The sequence below is a fragment of the Mirounga leonina genome, unplaced genomic scaffold (assembly GCF_011800145.1).
Source record: "Mirounga leonina isolate KUSES-001 unplaced genomic scaffold, KU_Mleo_1.0 Mir_165, whole genome shotgun sequence".
In the NCBI taxonomy this organism is placed as follows: Eukaryota; Metazoa; Chordata; class Mammalia; order Carnivora; family Phocidae; genus Mirounga; species Mirounga leonina.
In genome coordinates this window covers 19,335,768-19,359,618 of record NW_023270415.1, presented here as the reverse complement: position 1 = coordinate 19,359,618, position 23,851 = coordinate 19,335,768, and the positions used below count along the sequence as shown (strand labels likewise).

The following is a 23,851-nucleotide window of genomic DNA, read 5'->3' as shown; positions in this document are numbered from 1 at the left end:
AATAAACCTACAGCTAACATCACATTTAATGATGAAAAACTGATTTCCCCCTAAGATCAGAAAAAAGGCAGGCATGTCTGTTCTTACCACTTCCATTCTACATTGTACTGGTTCTAACCAGTGCAAAAGCCCAGGTTAAAAAAAAAAAAAAAAAAAAAGACATCTATATTGAAAAGGAAGTAATAAAACTGTCTTTACTCTCGGATGACACGATCCCATATGTAAAATATCCTAGAGAATCTACAAAAAAAACCCTACTAGAACAATACATGAATTTAAACCACAGAATACAAAAATATACAATAAACAAAAATAAGTAAAAGTCAAATGTTTATATGGTAGCAATGAACAATCCAAAAAAATGAAATTAAGATCATTCCAATTACGACTGCATCAAAAAGAGTAAAACACTTGGTAATAAACTTAACAAAGTATAAGACCCAAATACAGACTTCTTAAATATAACAAAAACATGTTCATATGGAAAAAATTTAATAAATCGGACTTCAACAAAAGGTAAGAATTTTGATTTTCAAAAGATAACATTTTTAAACGAACAAACCACACTGGGTGGAAATATTCACAAATTATATATCAGATACAGTAGCTGTCTCCAAAATAAAAAACATTTATAGCTCAATAAGATAAACATCTCAATTTAAAAATGGACAAAAGAGGGGCGCCTGGGTGGCTCAGTCGGTTAAGCGACTGCCTTCGGCTCAGGTCATGATCCTGGAGTCCCGGGATCGAGTCCCGCATCGGGCTCCCTGCTCGGCAGGGAGCCTGCTTCTCCCTCTGACCCTCCCCCTCTCATGCTCTCTCCTTCTCACTCTCAAATAAATAAATAAAATCTTTAAAAAAATAAAAAATAAAAAAAAATAAATAAATAAAAATGGACAAAAGATTTGAATAAGCATTTCACCAACAGGATATGCGGAATGGCTAATAAGAACCTAGAAAGCATGCCTGATATCACTGGCCATGAGAGAAATGCAAATAACAATAACCTTGAGATAAACTACACATCCACTATCACAGCTATACTTGGAACTGGTAATACCATGTGTTTGCAAAGATAAAAAGAAACTGCAATCATCATACATTGCTGGGGTATATGGCACAGTCACTTTGGCAGTTTCTTAAACATAAACTTACTGTGACCTAGCAGTTCCACTCTTAGCATCTACCCAAGAGAATGAAAGTTATTCACACAAAAACTTGCACGTGAATGTTCATCTCAGCATTGTTTATAAAATAGCTCAAAATGGACATTTCCTGACTTTTCTGTACTAATAACTATCTCTCTCTGAAATGATCTTCAAGGTCCATTATTAATCATACTTGCTTGCTGACCCAATGTTCATACACTGGCAAATAGATAAACAAAATATGGTATATCCTAATACAATGGGATACTATTCAGCAATAAAAATGAATGGCATATGGATATATGCTATAATGAGGATGAACCTCAAAACATTTTACTCAATAAACGAATCCAGGCAAAAAAAAGTACATTGAAGGATTCCATTTATACGAACTATCCAGAAAAGGCAAACTATGGAGATCGAAAGTAAATCAAATGATTGCCTAGAGTTCACGGTGGTTGCAGAGTGGGCGGTGAACAAGCATGAGGGACTTTTTGGGGTGCTGGAAATCTCTATAACTGGATAATGGGGATGGTTGCTCCACTCCACAATTTGCTAAATATTATTGAATTGTACAATTACGATGTGGTCCTCACTGGCAATTGTCCAAATTACTACCAAAATATGCATTTTGGAGAAATTAAATATATATTCTTGTTCTTTCTGTGAAAAGTGAATAAGGAATGTATGTAGAAGAAAGACCTATCTTTAAATTTCTTTTCTACAATACCCAGGATCTGTTTCCTTCCTGTGACCGCCCCACTTACAGCTCTCTTAGCAAAAGTAAATGAAACCCTAGGGAGCTGAGGGATATAAAAGCGATGATGAACTCTGGCATAAACGTCTTCTCGCACTAGGAATCTGTGGTTCTCACAAACAATTCATAGTCAACCAGGAGAGGGCATTATCAGTGTTTTCCCATGCACAAGCTTCTGCCAACTCTCCCTTCTTACATTTATCAAAGGACTCTAGTCTCCTAGCCTGGACACATTTAGAGCATTGCTCCACGAGTAGTTTTTACACCACACTGATGCTAGTCGTTGGCTCCTTAGTGAGCCTATCAACAAATTACAGCATATGGTAACACTTAAACATATACTTACCAAAAGAAATGTGCGGATTGTTCTTATTTTGTTAAGTTCAAGAAGCAATTTCTGTGCCTTCTCATGGTTACTACAATATTCATCGTAGATACGAAACTTGTCTTTCTGTGAATTCGAATAAGGATAAGTTAGAGTCATGTTAGTAGCCATTTGGAAAGATTAACCTGTGTGATGTTTGTGGACAAGCTTTATGTGTCCAAAGCGTTTACTATATTTACTATATTTTGGGAGCTCTACAGTTTATTTATCAATTTTCTCTGATCCATGAAGAATAGCCTAGGAAAAAAGATACCTTATATTAACTAGAGTCCAATATGATGTATGCAATAATAAGTAAATGAACCAAACAGTAGCAAATTACAGAGAAGAAAGTACTTAGCTTTCCTGAGAGGATCCAGATACAGCTTTAAAAAAAAAAAAGTAATACCTGAGCAAGGTCCAGAGAGATGAATCAATCCATCATTCCCAGGCAGGGAGAGGGAAGGAAGCATTTTAGGGAGAGGGAAAAGCATGTGCCAGATCATACAGGAATAGAGAGACCTAGTATCCTGTAGTTTGTATGCACCAATCTGGACAGCTGTGTTTATGAGGGACATGGACAAACAGGAGAGTATCAAGCAAAAAGTGACTAAGATAATGATGGACTTTGGAGACACTACACGTGAGAGGTCATTTCAAACAGAGATATTTGTTAGTATAATAAAGTAAGGAAATGATAGCTACTTTCAGATAGCTGTCATATTGTAACAGACTTAAAACTCTATGTAGCTCCAAAGCACAAAACTAAGACCCCTGGGTAGAAATTGCCAGGGCAATCAATGATGGGCAACGGCAGGCAGATTCAGGATTAACATAAAGATTCTCTAACGCTTGGAGCTGTCACTAAAAATGATCAAGTTAGGAACAAAATAAACAACCCTCACATTTGCAACAGAAGAGGTACTTTCGAAGAGGGAGTAATTTCACCATCATGATCTCTAAGTACCCTTCCATCATTAGATTTTCTCTCAGTGGCTAGGATCAGTATCTATCAAAGCAGTACCAATAAGAGGAAGACACAGAAAACGTATCAATCAAATACTGGAACAGAAGTGTGTCCTCTGAAATTTCTAAGACATGCATTTGGAAAGCAACACTGAGTGCTATTTTATATAGCCAGTAGAAAATATACTGAATTGCTTATTTCAAGAGATGGTATGACCCAGAATGAAACACACTTCAAAAATAGTTTAGCGAAATTCATGGATGACAGATTCATAGTGTGTTACTGAGGAAATGGATGTCAGGGTGCAAGATTCCCATGTGCGGCCCTGGACTAAGAAAGCAAATGCTCCAGCTGGCAGAAGATTTGAATTCTTTCATGAAAAGGAACAGTCTGGATTAAGTGGACACAAACATGCATGGTTTCCAGTCATGCCCAAAGAAAGCATGGCTTGATCTTCCTATGCCAAGGAGCTTCTCTCCATTTAATATTAATTACCTTTATGAAATATTTCCTGATTATAAAAAGAACATATGCAGCATCTGCTCACTACATATAGAAATACAGACCTAGAAACTATATATCAATACCTTTCTAAAGGCTAAACAGAAATAAAAATAAACAAAAATTGATTTCTATGATAAAATACTCTTATGCATTTTTAAATAAAAGATTAATTATACAGCATTTTGGTAAAGAAAGGAATTCAGGTGGGTATTCTGAAAATTAGCATCAGTGGAATGGTATAAATAGCACTTTTTTTTTTTTTTTTGGTATGAATGCCCTTTAGTTCTGAAAACAATTTTCATTTTACAGGTGTCTTTTTACTTTATAAATCAATTGCACAAATAATTTCAACTACCATGTCCAAAGAGATGGAAATGATCACACGAGCGTGACGTGTAAGAAACAACTGAGGACTGGCTGGTTTTTCTTCTGCACCACTCAGTACAACCTTCTGAGAAACCATCCTTGAGAAACACTGAGACTCAGGCATCTGTGTACCTAGAGTGACACGGCTGATTCACCTGCAGGCTTGTCACCAGTCGATTAACAAGGAACATTCTGACTCACAAAAGGCTCATCATGCCATTATAAGAGTAAGGATTTTCTGCCTCAAAAGGGATATGCTCTATGTTTGAGAGAAACATAAAAATCCATTCATTATGAACAGCCTGAATATTCATTAGAATTCAAAGCTACAGAGGATGCGAAGAACTAACTTGTTGGGAAAAAGAAAAGGCTGTTTATTCTTCACTGAATAAAATGGATCACCCCTTTTCTGGCTCTCAGTGGAAGGTTTCATTGGCCTTAAAAGACCCCAAACTTTTGGTGTTACATTTTACTTCTAATGCTGAATTCTCACATTCTACTGTGCCAAAAGCTAAACCTTAAAATCGGGAGTGGGGGTGGGGAAGAGCTTTTAAAATAAACAGAAACTGATCCTACAAAGTGAAGAAAGCAGGTTCCCACTTCTTGTTGAGCGTTAGGTTCTGGATGTAGGCATTCTTCCACGACTTTTAAAAATTCCTTATGTACAGCGAGGATATCTTCAATGTTTGAGAACAGCATCTGCAAATAAATGTAAGTAAGTGCAATAGTGAAGCAGTTTAAAAAAAAAAACAAAAAAAAACCCCACAAAACTCCATGAGAGTACAGCATTCTCTCTCCAAGCTGAAAACTTTGGGGCATAGCTATCCTTCCCACCTGCCCAGAGGGCAGAGCTCCAATTTTGTCTGGACATCCTTTCCACTCCCACACAACTCTGGGAACCAGGAACCTATTCCTGGCTCTCAGGAAAAGCCTGAGTGACTAAATCCAAGCATGACAGTCCCCACCCCATTAGTGAGAATGGGTGGCAGATAACCTAGTGCAGGCGGACTTGCTGGCAGGCTTTTGGGGGCAAGGGCTTCTTTGCTCTCTGGAAGGGCATCCTGGAATGGACAGCCCTCTTCCCCTCTGGAAAGGGGCTGTGTCTGAAGTGACAGCTGGGCAGCTACAGGGTCAGCGGCGAGAGGAGCCAGACAAGGGGCAAAGCGGATAACCTGGATGGCAAAGTGAAGAGCTAGACAGAACCTGGCAAACTTATTGATCTCCCTGAGTCACAGGTCCTGAACCTTCTCTTCTGTCTGGAGTCCCCAAATGAGAGCCGAAGTATCTTCAAGCCATTTGAATAATAAGTGTCTTTTGCTTGCAACCTAAAGCATGCAAACTAAAATGCTCCCATGGTAAGGATAATTTGAAAGTTAGTATTTAATTTATGAAAAAATAGTCAGAAGGGCTTATAAAAATCCTTGGGAATTTTTTTTAGTAAAATAAAACGGCAAATCAGCACCAAAAATAAATATCAATGATAATTTATACAGTTTAAATGAATAATGATGGGGGGCGCCTGGGTGGCTCAGTCGTTAAGCGTCTGCCTTCGGCTCAGGTCATGATCCCAGGGTCCTGGGATCGAGCCCCGCGTCGGGCTCCCTGCTCAGCGGGGAGCCTGCTTCTCCCTCTGCCACTCCCCCTGCTTGTGTTCCCTCTCTTGCTGTGTCTCTCTCTGTCAAATAAATAAATAAAATCTTTAAAAAATAAAATAAAATAAAATAAATGAATAATGATGGTAGTACAATTAATTTTCATTTACCTCTTCCCCCTTTACAAAACTCATCATTTTCCTTCCCTGCAGCCTCAAAGGAAAGGCTTATACATTTGTTTCTGAGCTGAAGATATTATGCAGACGTTTTCTGCACCATTGAACCATCCAAATCGTTTGTTCTTGGTGATCAGAGACTGGTAGTCAAATCTGTCCACATCTTGCCTTCCCAAGACGCCTCTGGCAATGCTCTCACACAGGCTCTGCCCCCACCCCCCACAGACGCTGAGATTCTCAGTTGTGGGTTTGTTTTTCTTCCTCTTCTCAAACTGTCCTAAGGCCTTGGCAAAAAATTGCTCCATGTCTTCTACACCATCCTCATCACCCTGTTTCTCTTCCCAAACCCTCGTTTCCCTTTTTCTCAGGGTTGCCCATTTAAGTGACTGGCGCAGAACTTATCCTGGAACAGAGGAGAAGCTGAAGAGCCTAGAGTAACATCCCACAGATGAAATTTTAGCTAAAGGGGAATGTGCACTTGGGTTGAGGGCCAACTGCGCCTCCTCACCTTCACTGTTTCTTCTGTTACATTTTTGTCAATTTTTGATGCGGCATACTGGTTCATTCGGTGTAAGAATGCCTGCATGAAACAAAAAAAAAGATATTGTGAAGGCAACATTACGTTAATAAAATAACAGGGTGTTGATCAGAACTAAATTTCTTATAGGAAACCAGAGTTAAAAATCCAATAACTACTGAGAATAATAGTTTTGTGGTAAAGGGTGAAACCCGGGTTCACTGTGGCTCCTCCCTGGGAATTAAATCCTTCAGAGTTTTGGGGCAGGACCAAAAGTGATCATGTATATATGAACTAAATTTATCTACTATGATCTCAACGTTCTGTGGTAAACACTTAAGAGTCAAATGTTTCCTAAACTTCTAAATCTAATGAAAAATGGGATTTCTGATAAAAAAAAGGCAGAGGGCAGAAATTCCAAAGTGACCCTTTTGGAACTGAGAGAGATTGAGGGAAGGAGACAGGGAGGAAGAGACAGAAAGAGATAGAAAGAGAAGGAAAGACAGAGAGAGAGAGAGTGACTCTTCAAGAAGGAATGAAAGGATTTCCTTTCTCTTCCTACGTACCCCCTCCCAAGTTTTAGAAAGCCAGATTTTGTATTTCTGGGATCAGGTCAGGGCTCCCCCCATAGCCCTACGGCAAGCAAGTAAGTTCCTTAGTATTTCAAAGATCTGGATTCTTCTTAATAAGTCATTAACCTTGGACCCATGACCAAATAAGCTATTATTTTTGCAAAGGAAAAGAAGAGTAGAAAGAGCTATTTATATTGGGTCTTAAAAGAGAAAGTTTGGAAGGAAAAGGAGAAGTGACTTTCCATCCAGCAAATCTGGCTTGTGTCTCCAAGACATTGTTCATTAACCACCTAGTGACCAGGTGAAATCATTGTTTCCCTTGTCTGTCTTAAGAACGTCAGGCATACCAACCAAGTTAGGGTATGACCACACAGCCCACCAATCCCCAGGGCATACAGAGTCTCCAGGGAATCTCTGGATACTACATCAAACAAATGAAGATTAAAGTAAGAATCCCATTTTTGACATGCTATATTTACAAAGATTTAAGAGATTAAGCAAACCCAGTATTGTTCATAATGTTCCAAAGTTATCACCTTCAAGGACATTACTAGTAAGAGTATAAAATGGCACAGGGGCGCCTGGGTGAGTCAGTCGGTTAGGTGTCCAACTCTTACTTTCAGCTCAGGTCATGATCTCTGGGTTGTGAGATGGAGCCGCCCATCAGGCTCCATGCTGAGTGTGAAGCCTACTTAAGATTCCCTCTCTCCTTCTGCCTCTGCCCCCCCCCTAAAAAAAAGAGGGGGGTATAAAATGGCACAACATTTCTGGGAACAACTTGACAATATATCTCAAATTTTTAAATGGGCATACCCTTTAACCCAGAAATTCTTCTTCCAGGAATTTATCCCAAGAAAACTTTCAGGCAAGGGGTTACAGTATATTGATTACAAAAGCGGAAACAGTGGAAACAACCTAAATGCCCATTAATAAGGGAATCAATTTTATTATGGTACCTGCAAATTACAAAATACTATGCAGAACTATAATCATAAATGGAATGTGATAAAAAATTTTATAGAAATATATATAAACAGGGCGCCTGGGTGGCTCAGTTGGTTAAGCGACTGCCTTCGGCTCAGGTCATGATCCTGGAGTCCCGGGATCGAGTCCCGCGTCGGGCTCCCTGCTCGGCAGGGAGTCTGCTTCTCCCTCTGACCCTCCCCCCTCTCGTGTGCTCTCTCTCATTCTCCCTCTCAAATAAATAAATAAAATCTTTAAAAAAAAAAAAAAGAAATATATATAAACAGATGTCTATAAAATATTGTTTGGTGAACAAATTTACTAAGCAGCTTTCTTGATAGGTACACACATATATGTACACACATATACATATTACATACAAGTATGTATACATAAATATACTTGTGTAATGGCAGTGTGCATTCATACTACGAGAAAATATGTAGCATATATCAAAATGCAGCAATGTGACCTTAGTACACTTTCTCATGCTCAGAATTTTTGGCTGTGAGCATACTATAACTTTAGTAAAAGGAAAAACAAAACTATTTAAAAGAAAACAAATGAGCCAGAGGATCTCATTGCTAGCATTAGCTTCAGCCCCATCTCTATTCCCGATTCAATCCGTTCATGTTTCAGTCTATAAGTACAAAGCCACATCAGTACTAATAGCCTCAACAGAATGAAATAATTCAGCTGAATTAAATAAGTTGACTAAGAAAGTATTGGATGTCACCTTATTTTTTTATTGGAGACATGTGACATGATTTTTGAACTATTATCTAAAGGAGGTGTAATTGTTGATGAAAAGAGATTTTGAATTTTCTGACTTTGCCCATTTTAATTAGTATCAGTCTAATCTTCAATTTTAGATTTGGTTTTATTGACTCTTTTCCATTCTAAAAATGCTCCGTTAGTTCTTTCCATTTAGTCTTAAAATAACATGGTGGTGTAGTCGCCTAGTTTACATTTCGTGTTGACCACACAGTAAACAGGTAATCTCTCGTGCAAGCAAAGCTGAAAGTTCACCTCTACATTTATAAACCTTTTCTTCATGAACTGAACTCAGTCACATTCTGAAGCTCATAAATTAAAGTTAGGAGGCAGTACAAATGAATCAAAATATGAGTTAGAAGGGAACATACAAACTAAGAAAGTAAACTGTATCTTCATCTGACTCTTTATCTTCCTATCGTCCGTGACAACATGGAACTTTTTGTTTAACTGTATATGAAAGAAAACCTGGAACTTGTTAGCATTTCTGATCAAGCATTTATCTTCCTAAGAGCTTCATTTTATACACAGTTCAGGCAGATTTCAGATAGTTTTCCTAGAGCACAAAAATCACAGAAACTGACATTTTTGACAAAACATGTAAGTCTTCCTTCCTTAAGATAAAGAAAAATAATGTGTTTTCAGAATCCTCTTTTAACAACCAGCATCTACAAAGTCCCTTCAGACTTTGTAATTGGAGCATTTAATTTTTCTCCGACCAGTCAAAGAAACATTAATACCCTAAATACAAAAATACATGAGGGATTTCATATGCTGTTTTTTTTTTTAAGATTTTATTTGACAGAGAGAGAGAGAGAGAACAAGCAGGGGAGCGGGAGATGGAGAAGCAGGCTCCCCACTGAGCACGGAGCCCTATGTGGGGCTCGATCCCAGGACCCTGGGACCATGACCTGAGCTGAAGGCAGTCGCTTAACTGACTGAGCCACCCAGGTGCCCCTTCATATGCTGTTTTATCTCTGCTTTCATTCATTCCCTTTGGTCCAGAATTTCATCAGAATTAGATCATTTCACTCTGATAAAAATACATTGAAAATAAGTACAGGAAAAAGCTTGTAATGCCAGTGGTTCTTAAGCTTTTTATTGTGTACAAGACTTGGAGAGTTTCATCTAAATGCAGATTCCTCTGTCCCCAGAAGGTCTGATTCAGCAGACTAGTTAAGGACCCAGAAATCTGCATTTTGGGTAAGTTCCCTAGATGATTCTGATGCACTTGGTCCAGAGACCACATATGATGAACATTCCTTTAAGTTTATTCTTCCAGAGACTAAAGAAACAGACTGTAAGGAAACAAGTGAGTCTCAATCGAGAAAATGGGTTCAGTTACTTCTTCTTGACTTTCAAACCCTATGTCAACTCCCTCTATGCACAATACCCTCTGGCTCTGTCTGCCACTTGGTGTTTCTGATATCCCACCAGAGGACCCTCCCTCCAACTATGAAAATCAAACCTGGGCTGCATAAACGGGGCATAATAATCTCTGAATGCTAGAGAGATGCAGAGACCTGTGAGCTAAGACCGACTAAGTTGCATTTGGAGGAGGTGAGGCTCCCAGGTGCCCCTGCTTGTACCTTCCAGTTTGCAGGTGTTAGCATGAACTCAGTTTGCCAGAATTCCCCTAACAATGATTACACAACGCATTCCTAGACGTCACTCTAGTCAGGGGCTTTTTTTTTCCCACACAGAGAACAGAACTCTCCATCTTCTCTTCAATTTCCTCCACATTGTTTTTTTCCTACCGTGTAAAACAGGATAATAAGATGCCATACATTAGTTAAAGTTTAAGAAAGCTAAAAATGTCACAAATGTGCTACCAAGAAAGAAAAGTAAAAGAAGTAAGAAAACTCATGAAGATTTAAGAGGGAGAGGACAGCAATTCCCTTCCATGTCTGTCCGTCTGGACCAATGCTTGCTCAAATGGTAAGGCAAAGTCCACGATGAATTTTATTCCCAGAATGCACCAGTTTATTTTATCATTTTGATGTACTAATTTATCTCCTTCAACTCATATTTGTCCTCCCCACACTTTTCATCAGTCAGGCATGCACAGTAGATCACTCTCAAAAGTCACACAGATATATTCATTGCTATAACATTTTCAAATAGTTGTGGATATTCTTCTTTAATACAACACCAAAACTCTTTAAGTGGTAGTTTCTTAAAGGTTAGTCATGATTTTAATCTGAAGCCAACAATATCAGTGAACTTTCCATACTCTGTTGCATTAAAACCAATTGATCTATCTTGCAATTTGAAGGGATCTATTATCTATGCTTGATGCTGTAAATTTTTTTAGCAATGATTCACTGGGAGTTAAACATATCTTCAAAATAGTAACACATTTTGTTATTTAATATCAAAGAAAACCCACATCACATTAGTTAATATCAGTATCCAACTCATTAGAAAAGTCTTTACGTATTAGGAAAACATCGAGCTCATAAGCATAAATTTTCCAAAACTCTAAATTCACTTGCAAACTTGAATTTATCATCATCAACAAATACTATCAGTTCTTTTCCTTGAAGTGACAGGCTTACTTCATTCTTTTTTGAAAAAACTATCTGCCAAATACCCAGATGCCCTGAAACTGAAACCATAGTTTATCTCACAGTTGTTATTTCAAGTAAATATAATGTTCCATAGCAGCTCAATCACAAATCCTATCCCTGGAGACAACCATAATATTTGAGTATGCCGCAGAAGTACTTAGGTATACTTCCCATTTCATCACACAGAATATGAGAAAAGCATGTGCTCAAGAGTCATGTCTTAATAAATTTAATAATTTTTACAGTTTTAAGTGAAACTGGCATCCCCTTGCGACTCCTCCATGAGTGAGGAACGGGAAGTATATGGTGGCTCCTACTACAGTTTGGTGCTACTGCTCAGATTCACACTAAAATATCAGCAGTTTTACACACTACTGATTTTCCCCCACCGGTGCAAGCGTCAACATAGTGGGGGGGAAAAAAGCAAATAAAGCCTTAGTATCACCATTAAAATAGTTCTGACCTTACATATTCTCCAAAAGGATGTTATAAAACCCTAAAGACTGCAAAGCGTATGTTGAGAGCCACTGTTTTAGGCATATAAAATATATCAATAAACAAAAGAGTCAAGAATTTCTGCTTATATTCTAGTGGGGGGAGACAGACAATATGCAATAAACATAATAAACATAGTTGGCATATTAGAAACTAGGTGCTGGGGCACCTGGGTGGCTCAGTCGTTAAGCGTCTGCCTTCGGCTCAGGTCATGATCTCAGGTTCCTGGGATCGAGTCCCACATCGGGCTCCCGGCTCAGCGGGAAGCCTGCTTCTCCCTCTCCCACTCCCCCTGCTTGTGTTCCCTCTCTCGCTGTGTCTCTCTCTGTCAAATAAATAAATTAAATATTTAAAAAAAATCTAGGTGCTAAAACTGAGCAATGAATTTACTATAATAATAAAAACATATCTATACACATTTGAAAAAACATATAAGAATTATTAAATTTTACCAAACATTTAAGGAATAAATTATACCAAGCCTCTACAATCTCTTTCGGAAGACAAGAGTAGAAGAAACATCTCCTAACTTGTTCTATGAGGCCAGCATCACCCTAATACCAAAACCAAAGACTTCACAAGAAAACTAAAGACCAATATCTCTTATAAATATAGATGTAGAAGTTCTAAGCAAAATATTAACAAATAAAAGCCAAAAATGTATAAAAACAATTATACACCACAACCAAGGGGAATTTATCGCAGGTAGGCAAAGCTGGTTCAACATTCTAAAATCAATTAATGAAATCCATCACATTACCAGTCTAAAAAGAAAAATCATATGATCTGATCAACAGATGCAGAAAAAAGCATTTGACAAATCCAACACCTACTCGTGACAAATACTCAGTAAACTAAGAATACAGGGGAATGTCCTCAACATTATAAAAAAAATCTTTAAAAAAAAAACCCTATGGCTAAAATCACATATATTCGTGAGAAACTTGAAGCTTTCCCCCTACAATCAGGCAAGGCAAGAATGTCTCCTGTCACCACTCCTTTTCAGCATTTGTCCTGTATTTCCTAGCTAATACAATAAGACAAAAAGAGAGATAAAAGGTATATAGGTTGCAAAGGAAAAATAAAACTGTCTTGGTTCACAAATGATATGATTGTCTATGTGGAAAATCCAAAAGCATTGACAAAAAACCTCCTGGAACTTAGAAGCTATTATAGCAAGGTTGCAGGATGCAAGGTTAATAATATACAAAAGTGACTCACTTTCCTCTGTATCAGCAATGAACAAACAGAACTTAAAATTATAAACACAATACCACTTACATCTGCACCTCCAAAAATGAAATACTTAGGTATAAATCTAACAAAATATGTACAACAGGAGGAGAACCCCCAAACTCAGATAAAAAATACCAAAAAAAGATTAAATAAATGGAGAGAAATAGTCCACATTCATGGATAGGAAGACTCAATAAGGTCAAGATGTTAGTTCTTCCTAACCTGATCTGTGGATTTAACACAACTCTAATAAAAATTCCAGCAAGTTATTTTTGGATACCAACAAAATGATTATAAGTTTATATGGAGAATAAAAGACTCAGAATAGCCAAAACAATATTAAAGAATAAGAACAAAGTCAAAGGACTGACATTACCTGACTTCAAGGCTTATTACAAAACCACATTAATCAAAACTGTGGATTTGGTTAAAGAACAAACAGATAAATGAAATACAACAGAGAGCCCAGAAACAGACTCACACAAATATAGTCAACTAAGCTTTGACAAAGGAGCAAAGGCGAAAGGATGGAGAAAGGATAGTCTTTCTAACAAATGGTGCTGGAACAACTGAACAGCCACATGTGAAAAAACAAAACAAATAAACAAACAAAAAGGAATCTAGACACAGACCTTACATCCTTCAGAAAAATTAGCTCAAAATGGATCAGACCCAAATGTAAAATGCAAAACGATAAAGAATCCTAGAATTTTCTTTTTAAAGATTTTATTTATTTATTTGACAGAAAGAGACACAGTGAGAGAGGGAACACAAGCAGGAGGAGTGGGAGAAGGAGAAGCAGGCTTCCCGCAGAGCGGAAAGCCCGATGCGGGGCTCAATCCCAGGACCCTGAGATCATGACCTGAGCTGAAGGCAGACGCTTAACGAATGAGCCACCCAGGCGCCCCTAAAGCTCCTAGAATTAACATAGGAGAAAATTTCTAGGCGACACTGAGAATGGTGATGACTTTTTTAGATATAACACCAAAGGCATGATCCATGAAAAAAAATTACTGATAAGCTGGACATCATTAAAATTAAAAACTTCTCCTCTGTGAATGACAAGAGAATGAGAAGACAAGCCACAAACTGGGAGAAAGTATTTCCCTAAGAAATATATAACATATATGATAAAGAACTATTGTCCAAAATGTACAAAGTACTAGTAAAACTCAACAATAAGAAAGTCAACAATGAAATTAAAAAATGGGCAGAACAGAACAGACACCTCACCAAAGAAGATATACTGATGGCAAATAAGCATATGAAAAGATGCTCAAATCTTATGTCATTAGGTAATTGCAAATTAAGACAACAATGAGATACTACACACCTATCAGAAAAGACAAAATCCAAAATACTGAGAGTGCCAAAGGCAAGGATGTGGAATAATCAGGAACTCTCATTCATTGCTGGTGGGAATGCAAAATGATACAGCCATTTAGGAAAACAGTTTGGCATATTCTTACCCTAAATATTCTTACCTTGCAATTCAGCGATCGTGTTCCTTAAAAGTTACCTAAATGAGTTGAAAATTTATCCATAACAAAACCTGAACCTGGATGTTCAGAGCAGCTGTATTCATAATTGACAAAAGTTGTAAGCAAACAAGATGTCCTTCAGTAAGTGAATGGATAAATACATCCAGACAATGGAATATTATTCAATCTAAAAAGAAATGAGCATGATCCAGCCCCTTCCTCCTCTCGTATTCTGTCTCATCCCAGCTTCCCCATTCTGGACCACTGCCCAACCACAACCACCTTCCTGTGCCTCCCCAACAAAACACGCCTACTTCCACCTTGGCACCTTTTCACAACCTGCTTCCTCTGCCTACACCCTCTTCATCTGGCTGCCTCCTGCTGTCACTCAGTTCTAAGCTTCAGGTCTCTCATGGCCATCCAGTCTAAGTGTTCCCTTTCCCAACCCCCATCATGCCCTACCTACCCCATTCCTCTACTTTATTTACCCTATGGCACTACCTGTTCCTCCATGTCCCATTTTATGTATTTGTTTGTTTACTAGTCCCCCACATTGGTGCCAGAGCTCTATGAAGGCAGAATCTATCTGTTTTGTTCACTTGGGTTTCCCCAGTATCTCCAACAATGACTGTGTAGTATTAATTCCCCTCATGTATTATCTTCCCATATATTCATCAGCAACTTGGAATATAAGATTATCATATAAACTTTTTTCTTTTTCATTACCAGATACCAGGGTTTCTCAACATTAACATTCTTGACATTTGTGTCAGAAAAATGTTGGTTGTGGGGTCTGTCCTGTACATGTAGGATGTTTAAGAGTTTCATGGCCTAAACCAGCTAGATGCTAACAGGACCTACCGTCCCCAATTGCAACAACCCAAAATGTCTCTCTACATTGCCACAAGCCCACTCTGCACCCCCCCAGTGGTGCAGTTGAGCACCACTGGCATATACAATCCCAAAATACCTATAGCAGTGTTAAGGAAATTCACAAATTTGAGGCTAAAAGCTTCTCATTATCAACCTCTCTGGGCTACATTATAAAAATAAGGAATTTTTTGTGTCTTCCTGAGCTTTAGCAATGTCCCATATTTCTCCATGTATCTTCTTATTTCAATAATTTTGTTAGATTATGAGTAAAAAGTCCAACACATTTTTATTAAAATTATAATTAGGGAGGGGCGCCTGGGTGGCTCAGTTGGTTGAGCGACTGCCTTCGGCTCAGGTCATGCATCCTAGAGTCCCGGGATCGAGTCCCACATCAGGCCCCCTGCTCGGCAGGGAGTCTGCTTCTCCCTCTGACCCTCCTCCCTCTCCTGCTCTCTGTCTCTCATTCTCTCTCTCTCAAATAAATAAATAAAATCTTAAAAATATATATATAATTAGGGAGAATTTATGTTTAAATTTCTTTTCAAACTAAGTAGATTTTTTAAAGCTCCCTTTGTCATGTATTTTCCACTCAACAATGAACAACAATTATAAAATACTTCCGGTTTTCATGTCTGCTCTCCACCAGACTGTATAACCCTACAGAAAATGTATGGGCAGCATGTTTTCATCTTTGAAACAGGTATTAGTTTGTCCCTAGACTGCCATGACAACATTCCATCCATACAAAACTCCAAAAACTGATAGATTAATAAATCATTTGTCAGTAGTTCAGTAGCACTGAAGACTCACCCTCTTGGGCATCTACCACTCAACAAACCATCAAAGGAAAATATATGCCACCCTGGGTTACTCAGATAGATGCCTAAAGAGATCACAGTGATACCAAACAGTATGTCAATATCCCCAGCAAAAACCCTTGGGATGTTGGTGTTTTCTCATGATTCAGAACCAAAAGGACTTATTATGTCATATTTGTTGAGAGCCTGTTAATATCTGCTCAATTTCCCACCAAAAGATGTTTTAGTTTTTCTCAGAACAACTATTAATTCAAAATTAACATCATCAACATCTAGGTGAAGATAATTTTTCACCATACATCCATACTTTTTAAACTTACTTGGCTGAAACTTCCCCAGGATCTGAGGATAATTAAAACATTATTTAGTGTCTTCTGTTTGACCTTAATATGCTAAAAAGCAGCATGACAGATTTATGTTCTTTAGGACTTCTCAGGGGAAAGAATTCATACTGGATCAGCATATGATCAGTACTCTAACTACATGGAAGGCACAGGATTTTAAAGATGGTTAATAGTTAGGTCGCTGGAAAGTCACCAGTGAAAATGGACAGAAGATGAAGGAGAAACCAGAACTATGCTTGATGGAATCATCAATGCATAAAATGATGATTTTATGATGCATAAAATTATTAAAAGGAAAGTAAAAATCAGAAAACTTAAGATGATTTCAATAACATACCATAATAAAAGCAAACTTTTCTGAAGTGTGTTGTCAATTTTTAAAGCTTTTGTTATTTTGTTACGTTTTTGTTTTTCTCTTGTGTATTTTTGCGATTTCAATTCCCACCATCTCATCCTCGACACTCGGCCCGTAAAAATAGATTTATAGTAGCCATCTTTCTTGGATATTTAACTTCCATTGATTTGAGGCAATGAGTTAAGTCTAAAGCAAAGATCAAATGCAGTAGAGGTATTTTTTAACATAGCACAATTAGATTAAAACATTGTTCAACTGCTACCATTTAAGGAAATAAGAACATTGACATAAAAATCAACAATTACAGTCCCTCTTCAAACAGTAGGAGAAAAGATCAACCCAGGTTCCACATTCCTGAGTGGTAGCAATAGGCTGGAACAAAAGCAACCACATGTTCCGTTCACTTGCTACAGTCATTACTATTCCCTGTTACCCCCATCCCAAAACTAAACATTAATTGTTGTTTATTCCCACACTGATTGCCAAGGCCCGTTTGGGTTTTTATAAATCTTTAATACAGATCATTCCAGAGCTCTACATTTTATTTGATTTTATTTTCAAATTTTATTTATCTTTAGTAATCTCTACACCCAACGTGGGGCTTGAACTCACCACCCTGAGATCAAGCCACATGCTCTCCTGACTGAGCCAGCCAGGCACCCCCAGAGTTCTCAGTTTTAAAACGGCATTTGGGCTTAAAGTATTGGAGTGAAAAAGTCCCCAGATGAGAAGAGAAAAAGCCTGAATGAAAAACACTAAGAAAATTGGTGACTATTTACTTAACATCTGGTTTCCCAAGGATTTCACAATTACATGAGATGTTAATTCTAATGTAATACAATTAGTTTTCTCGAAGACAAAAAACCCTATGTTCTTTATTTTAAACTATTAAATATTTTTTTAATAAAGTGACTTTTTGGCAATAAATTTTTCTTGGCTTATATATTCCAAGTATCATTTGATTCATGATGATCTTGTGTTCCTTGTATTGTTTCGGGTGATTGATGTCTCTTTCCAGAATGGTCAGTGATACACGAAATTTTAGGAAAAAAACAACTAAATAAGTAAGATTTAGAAGCGCCCAGTGTTTATAGTCTGCTATTTTGAAACCCCTCAAAATTAATCCTCCCCAACACACCTATAAACACCTACCACACACCTAGGCAGACACAGGATGTCTCATACGCAGGGAGTACAGCCAAGGCTCTGAGCCTGTTTCCTCACACATTAAATTAGGTTAAAAAATAAAAGTACCTTGGGGCGCTTGGGCAGCTCAGTCGACTGAGCCTCTGACTCTTTGTTTTAGCTCAGGTCATGATCTCAGGGTCCTGGGGTAAGCCCCACATCCAGCTCTGCACTCAGCTGGGAATCAGCTTGAGATTCCCTCTCTCCCTCTACTCCTACCCCTGCTCACGTGTGCATGCACTCTCTCTCTCAAATAAATATTTTTTTAAAAAATAATAGTACCTATCTCACAGAGAGATAAAGAGAATTCACAGAGGTAATTTTTGTTGGGCACTCTGCACAGTGCCAGTGCATAATCAGGACCAAAAAAATGCTAACTGGTATTTCTGTTACTATTGCTACAACCACAGCCATAGTTCTATTATATCTACTATGGTTTTAATTATTCCTAACACTACAGAGAACAGAACTAAAGGGTAAATCCCCTGCCTTCCCCTTTCTGCTCCTCTCTTAACAGTAAATCAATCCAACTAACACTAACTTCAAGATAATTCCTTGGTTTCAAAACAAATAATTCAAGGCATTTGTTGCGTGGGAACCTACTGTTCATTAAAACATATGTATATTCCATATTGTCGTATTGGATCTTTTCTGCTCAAAATTTCAGGTTTGTCCTCAAGTGCGGTTCGTGTCAATCTCTCTAGTCATATTTTCTAAACATTCCAGAAATTTAAAAATTAACAAATAGAAAGAAGGTAGAAAAAAATTCAAGATCAAACTGTAAGGTGTTAACAGAGACTGCAGCCCATCCATAAACCTTGAGAGGACTTAGAGCACAAGATATTAATAAAAATTGAACAATGTATGCGGAGTATGGCCACACTATGGCTTTGACTTCAATGAACTGCTACATGATCTTGGTATGGACAAAAATCACACAAGCTGATGAAGTAGAATGATAAGCCAATCTGAAAAAAAGTTCTACAAAAACGTCAGGTACAGAAAAGAAGACTAATATCGTTGAAGTCACCTTAGCTCTTCTGAATGCTATCAACTCTTTACGGTACAAATAGAACCATCGAACAAAGATAATGCATTAGGCGAGGTTGCAAAACAAAAATTAAAATCTATTCCTTTAGGGCGCCTGGGTGGCTCAGTCGGTAGGGCGACTGCCTTCGGCTCAGGTCATGATCCTGGAGTCCCGGGATCGAGTCCCGCATCGGGCTCCCTGCTCGGCGGGGAGTCTGCTTCTCCCTCTGACCCTCCCTCCTCCCTCTCATGCTCTCTGTCTCTCATTCTCTCTCTCTCAAATAAATAAATAAATCGTTAAAAAAAATAAAATAAAATCTATTCCTTTATATATTACAAGTCATAATATTTGTAAAAGAGCTTAAAGTCAGATGAAAATAATGAGCCTTCCATTACATTCTGAATTAACAACAAAAAAGGATATTTCAAACATCCCAGAATTTTGGGTGTCATTTCAGATAAAAGTATGTCTCCGGCTGTCAGTTGGTGATCAATATGGGATAAAATGAATTTCCAAAGGCAGTTCATAAGCTTACATGAACATACTTATGAAAATTTTTCTCAATAAGATGCCTGCTAAATTAACTTACTTTTAATATTGCACAAATATTTATTCAGAGATGCTAGTAGACTATTGTGTCTTTAATATAATACTTCATATTGTGCTGCTCAGGAATTTACAGTGGTATCAGATAACTTAAAAAACACAGCACAATGAAAGAAAAGGCTAAGCAGGAAGTACAAAGCACACTATATAGATAATATTCTCAAGCACAAATTTTTCTCTGGCACAGGAAACTGGTCATTTCCCAAATTTAAAGTGCAGAACAGTATTCCTGTTTAAGTCGTTATTTGAGAATTCAGTTCCCATGAAAAGGAAATGTAGCAGCGGGGGAAGAAAAAGTATTTAATGCTGGAAAACAACCCAGAGAAATGAATGAGGATACCAACACGAAGATCCGTCTCCGTCTGGCATCCAGACCTCTTTTTTTCTCACACTGTGATCTAGCTCACTGTACAATCCCACAAGGTAGAGAAGAAAGATTTTTTAAATCTGCTTCATGATAAATGTATGCTTGAACTACTATATAGAACTTTTTTATTTAGAAATTTATATATCTATTTTACCTTTTCTTTAAAACTGACTCCTAAAATTGTCCATTCCTAACCTTAAGACATGTAATACTTTTCTACAAACATCCTTTTGCCCCTTCTGACTTACCATATCCCCTTCTCTCCTTTTTTCATGTTTAAATATTCAACATACAAAAAAAATAAATAAATAAATATTCAACATACCATCCACTTTTTAGCCTGTAATTTTGTTTCCTTTCCATTTTTGTTCTATTTGAACTCTATTCCTAGAAGGAACTAATGTAGAGTAATGTTAACAGTTAGTTTCGGGCTAATACAGACAATAGATCAGTGGAACCGAAGAGAACCCAGAAAACACTTTGAGTAGGAGGGAATTCAGTGTTGAAACAGGTGGTACTTTATTTTAGAGAGCCCACTCTTGAGCCTGCACACGGGAGAGGAGAGGGGCAGAGGGAGAAGGAGAGAGAGAATCCTCAAGCCGATACCACACTGGCCCAGAGCCCCACACGGAGCTCAATCTCACAACCCTGAACGGAAATCAAGAGTCCAAGGCTTAACTGACTGAGCCACCCAAGGTGCCCCATGAAACAGGTGGTACTTTAAATCAGTGGGGAAGGAATGCACAGGTGTTGGACAACAGGCAGTCCAGTTTGCAGACTTTGTCAACATAAAAAAGAAGAATGTGAAGTGGTTTAAAGTTTGAATTCTGGAGCTAGTCTGCCTGGGTTCAAATCCCAGCTCTACCAAATACTAGATATGAGACATCTCACCAGTAAATTTACCTCCTTGATGTAGTCTCAACATCTGTAAAATGAGAATAATATGGTATCTATTCTTATAGCCTTGATGCAGAGATTAGGTAAATTAATATTCATGAAGCAACTATTACATCAAAAACCAATATATAACTGTTAGCTATTACTACTATTTTTTCCTATTTTATTTTATATCATCAAATATACTTGCCAGATGCTACTTTCATTAAATGACAGTTCATTTAATCTCTGAAAGACCTTCAAGAAGAATCAGTCTTTTTTACAACATGTGATAATCAATGCATTAATAACAGGATTAGCATTATATATGTATAAATATGTCAAATATCTTAGTTCTGTCTTTAAGCCATTTATAATTTTTATTCATAATTTGCTTTGTAAAAATTACATTAACAATCTGCAAAAAGGCAAATATCTGAAAGATTTTGCTTATGCACTCAAGAAATAAGAGAAAAAATAACTGAAAATCTGGAATAACAATTATTATCAATAATCCCATTATGTTTCAAAAGCCAAGAGGAAAATAAAATAGGAAATATCATAAATACTTCTGTATACTTCATGAACCAAGTAGGAGCCAGGAAAATACTATTAATGGGTTAATTTCCATGGATATTAGCTTGCAGCTCCGTCAACAGCTGAATATTCATGAAGCAAATTGGATGCAGGTAAATGAGAAAACTTCCCTTACAGGAAAAAGTGCAATTATAACAACAAAAAAATTGTATGCATTTTTTTTCTGACCTGGGTTATGTAAAATAACAAAGAAAAAGCTAATGTCTGTTCAAAACTTTATGAATTTTGTTATATAACCACAAAGATGCAACAGATTTGCTTTACTGCTGCAAAACAGCAAATACCCTCTAATACCAGTACTTTCTTGGTTTCAGAACACTTAAATCATCCTAGATCCTCAAGAAGCAGCCTTGATGGGATGTAAATGAAATTGTCCCTAGGCTGAGTGCACATAACTAACATGATTTAGGGCAATTATTTGCAGAGCTTAGAGCTTGAAAATGCAAACAATACAAAGAACAAACTGAACAGTAAACTAAAATCTAATCAGAACTACACCCAATATGTGGGGGTTTGTCTGGAAGTCCTAAGTGCCCCCAGCAAGTAGACTTCAGAAAGCAGTGATACTATTCAGGGAGATAGGAGCGTGTGATGCAGTGTCATCGGTCTGAAAGTTACACCTATATATAGATGCTGCTTGAGGTGGAGTGGGAAGAGGAGGAGGTGGGAGGAAGGGAAAATGGCACCTACCAGGGAATAACTTTTATTGTCATGGCCTCTTCCAAATGCAACAGGATTTAGGTTGGGGCTCCAGACCTGATAAACAGCTGGAATAAAAATCAGAAATGAAGTAAAATCTAACTTTATAGTGCAGAGTTATACTGTAGAGGTGGATTATCAGCCTGAAACTCGGGAATTGGTGTCCTTGTTCACCCCAGTTCCCTGGACAGTAAAACTAATTCCAGACCCTGCTTCCCAGGTGGAAGAGGTGATGCGGTCTGCTTATGGCTCGGTGCTTTGTGTTAAGTTTATGGTCCTGAAATACCTGCCTTCTCCCAATGTCCATTCATCACCTTGTTTCCTACTCTGCGCCTATGTCCTCACCATGCCCTCTGCCTGGAATGCCCTCCTCCACTCCAAATTTAGTCAACTTCTACTCCTCCCTAACAGTGGTTCAGATGTCTTCGTCTGTAGGTAGCCTTGCATTAAGTCTCCAGGCTGGGGTTGGTTCTGCTCTTCTGGCTTCCAGAATGCCCTGTGCACTTTCTCATGATTGCACCTCATGCACTATTTGATTTTATTAAATTTATGCACCCCCTCCCCCACTAGCTTGAACCTTCTTGAGGATAAACACAATATTTTAACTGCCTTTATGCCCAAAACAACCGGCCAGTGCTGTGCACGTAGTAAGAATTCAATATTTCATGAATGAACAATAGACTGAATGCAAGCAAGATTAAGAAATCTCTGGGTCTCAGTTTCTTCATGTGTAAAACAGGGGCCAGAAATAATATCACCTTATAGAGAAGGGAAAGAGGCAGAGGATGAGAGCAGAGAGGTAAGGAGAGGAGGGGTGTAGGATCTTTTTGACAATTATGAGAACTTTGACTTTTACTCATAGTGAAATGGGGAAGGTTTTGAACTGTGAAGTGACAGGACTTGGCCTATGTTTTAGATGGAGTCTGGTAGCTTATTGATAAAAAATGGGATGCAAGCTCAGAAGCAGGAAGATGAGTGATGAAGCTATTGCATCTCTCATTAGGTGAAATCAATTTTGTTAATACCTCCATAATTAGAAATGTTTTTTACACATCCACATGCACACACACACACACATACAAACAATTTCGATTAATAAACACCGATCCAAGTAATCACCTTTTCTAGTTCTCAAAATCATTTAAAATGCCAGTTAAGGAACAGCTGCATGGCTATTTCTTCAGTTTTCTGTTTCTCTTTTTCATTTAAATATTCTCTTCTGTTCTACAGACTGAATTAAGGAAGACATCAAAAAGTATTACTAATAAATAGTGTCAACAATTGCTTTCTTATATATTACTTCATTAAATTAAGAATAAATGGGATATGGCCATATTGGGTTCTTTCTTATTCCAAAGTGATATAAATGAATGATGAACTCCCGGGGTCAAAAGTCCACACTCGTGGGAATATGGGTTCAGAAAGGAGAAGCATAATACATATTTTTATATAGGGATTGTGACTTTGTTTAAGAAAAATATTAAACATTATTTTAATCAACAAGTTAATTGCCTAAATACTAAACTAAAAAATCTAAACTAAGAGTATTTTGTATAAATTGATATGGCCCTTTTCTCAGTGCCAAGAAATATAAACAATTTTGAATTCTCAGTAGGCTA

At 37.6% G+C, this 23,851-nt stretch overlaps 1 protein-coding gene across 8 annotated transcripts in view; it reads right to left on the bottom strand.

The window, feature by feature from the left end:
• The window catches only part of PREX2 (phosphatidylinositol-3,4,5-trisphosphate dependent Rac exchange factor 2), a 285,788-nt gene that overhangs the window by 213,674 nt on the left and 48,263 nt on the right, over nt 1–23,851 (bottom strand). For 6 of the 8 annotated variants that reach the window (XR_004680417.1, XM_035011286.1, XM_035011287.1 and 3 more), the window contains exons 2-4: nt 6,383–6,454; nt 4,683–4,805; nt 2,252–2,356 (exon numbers count right to left, since the gene is read on the bottom strand). Coding sequence is in view for 7 of the 8 variants with exons in the window: in XM_035011286.1 (XP_034867177.1) it covers nt 2,252–2,356; nt 4,683–4,805; nt 6,383–6,454 (300 nt within the window). In the remaining variant the exon portion in view is untranslated. Of the gene's footprint in view, nt 1–2,251; nt 2,357–4,682; nt 4,806–6,382; nt 6,455–14,485; nt 14,704–22,223; nt 22,898–23,851 lie in introns of those variants that run through there. The other 2 variants (XM_035011289.1, XM_035011288.1) reach the window with 2 other exon arrangements.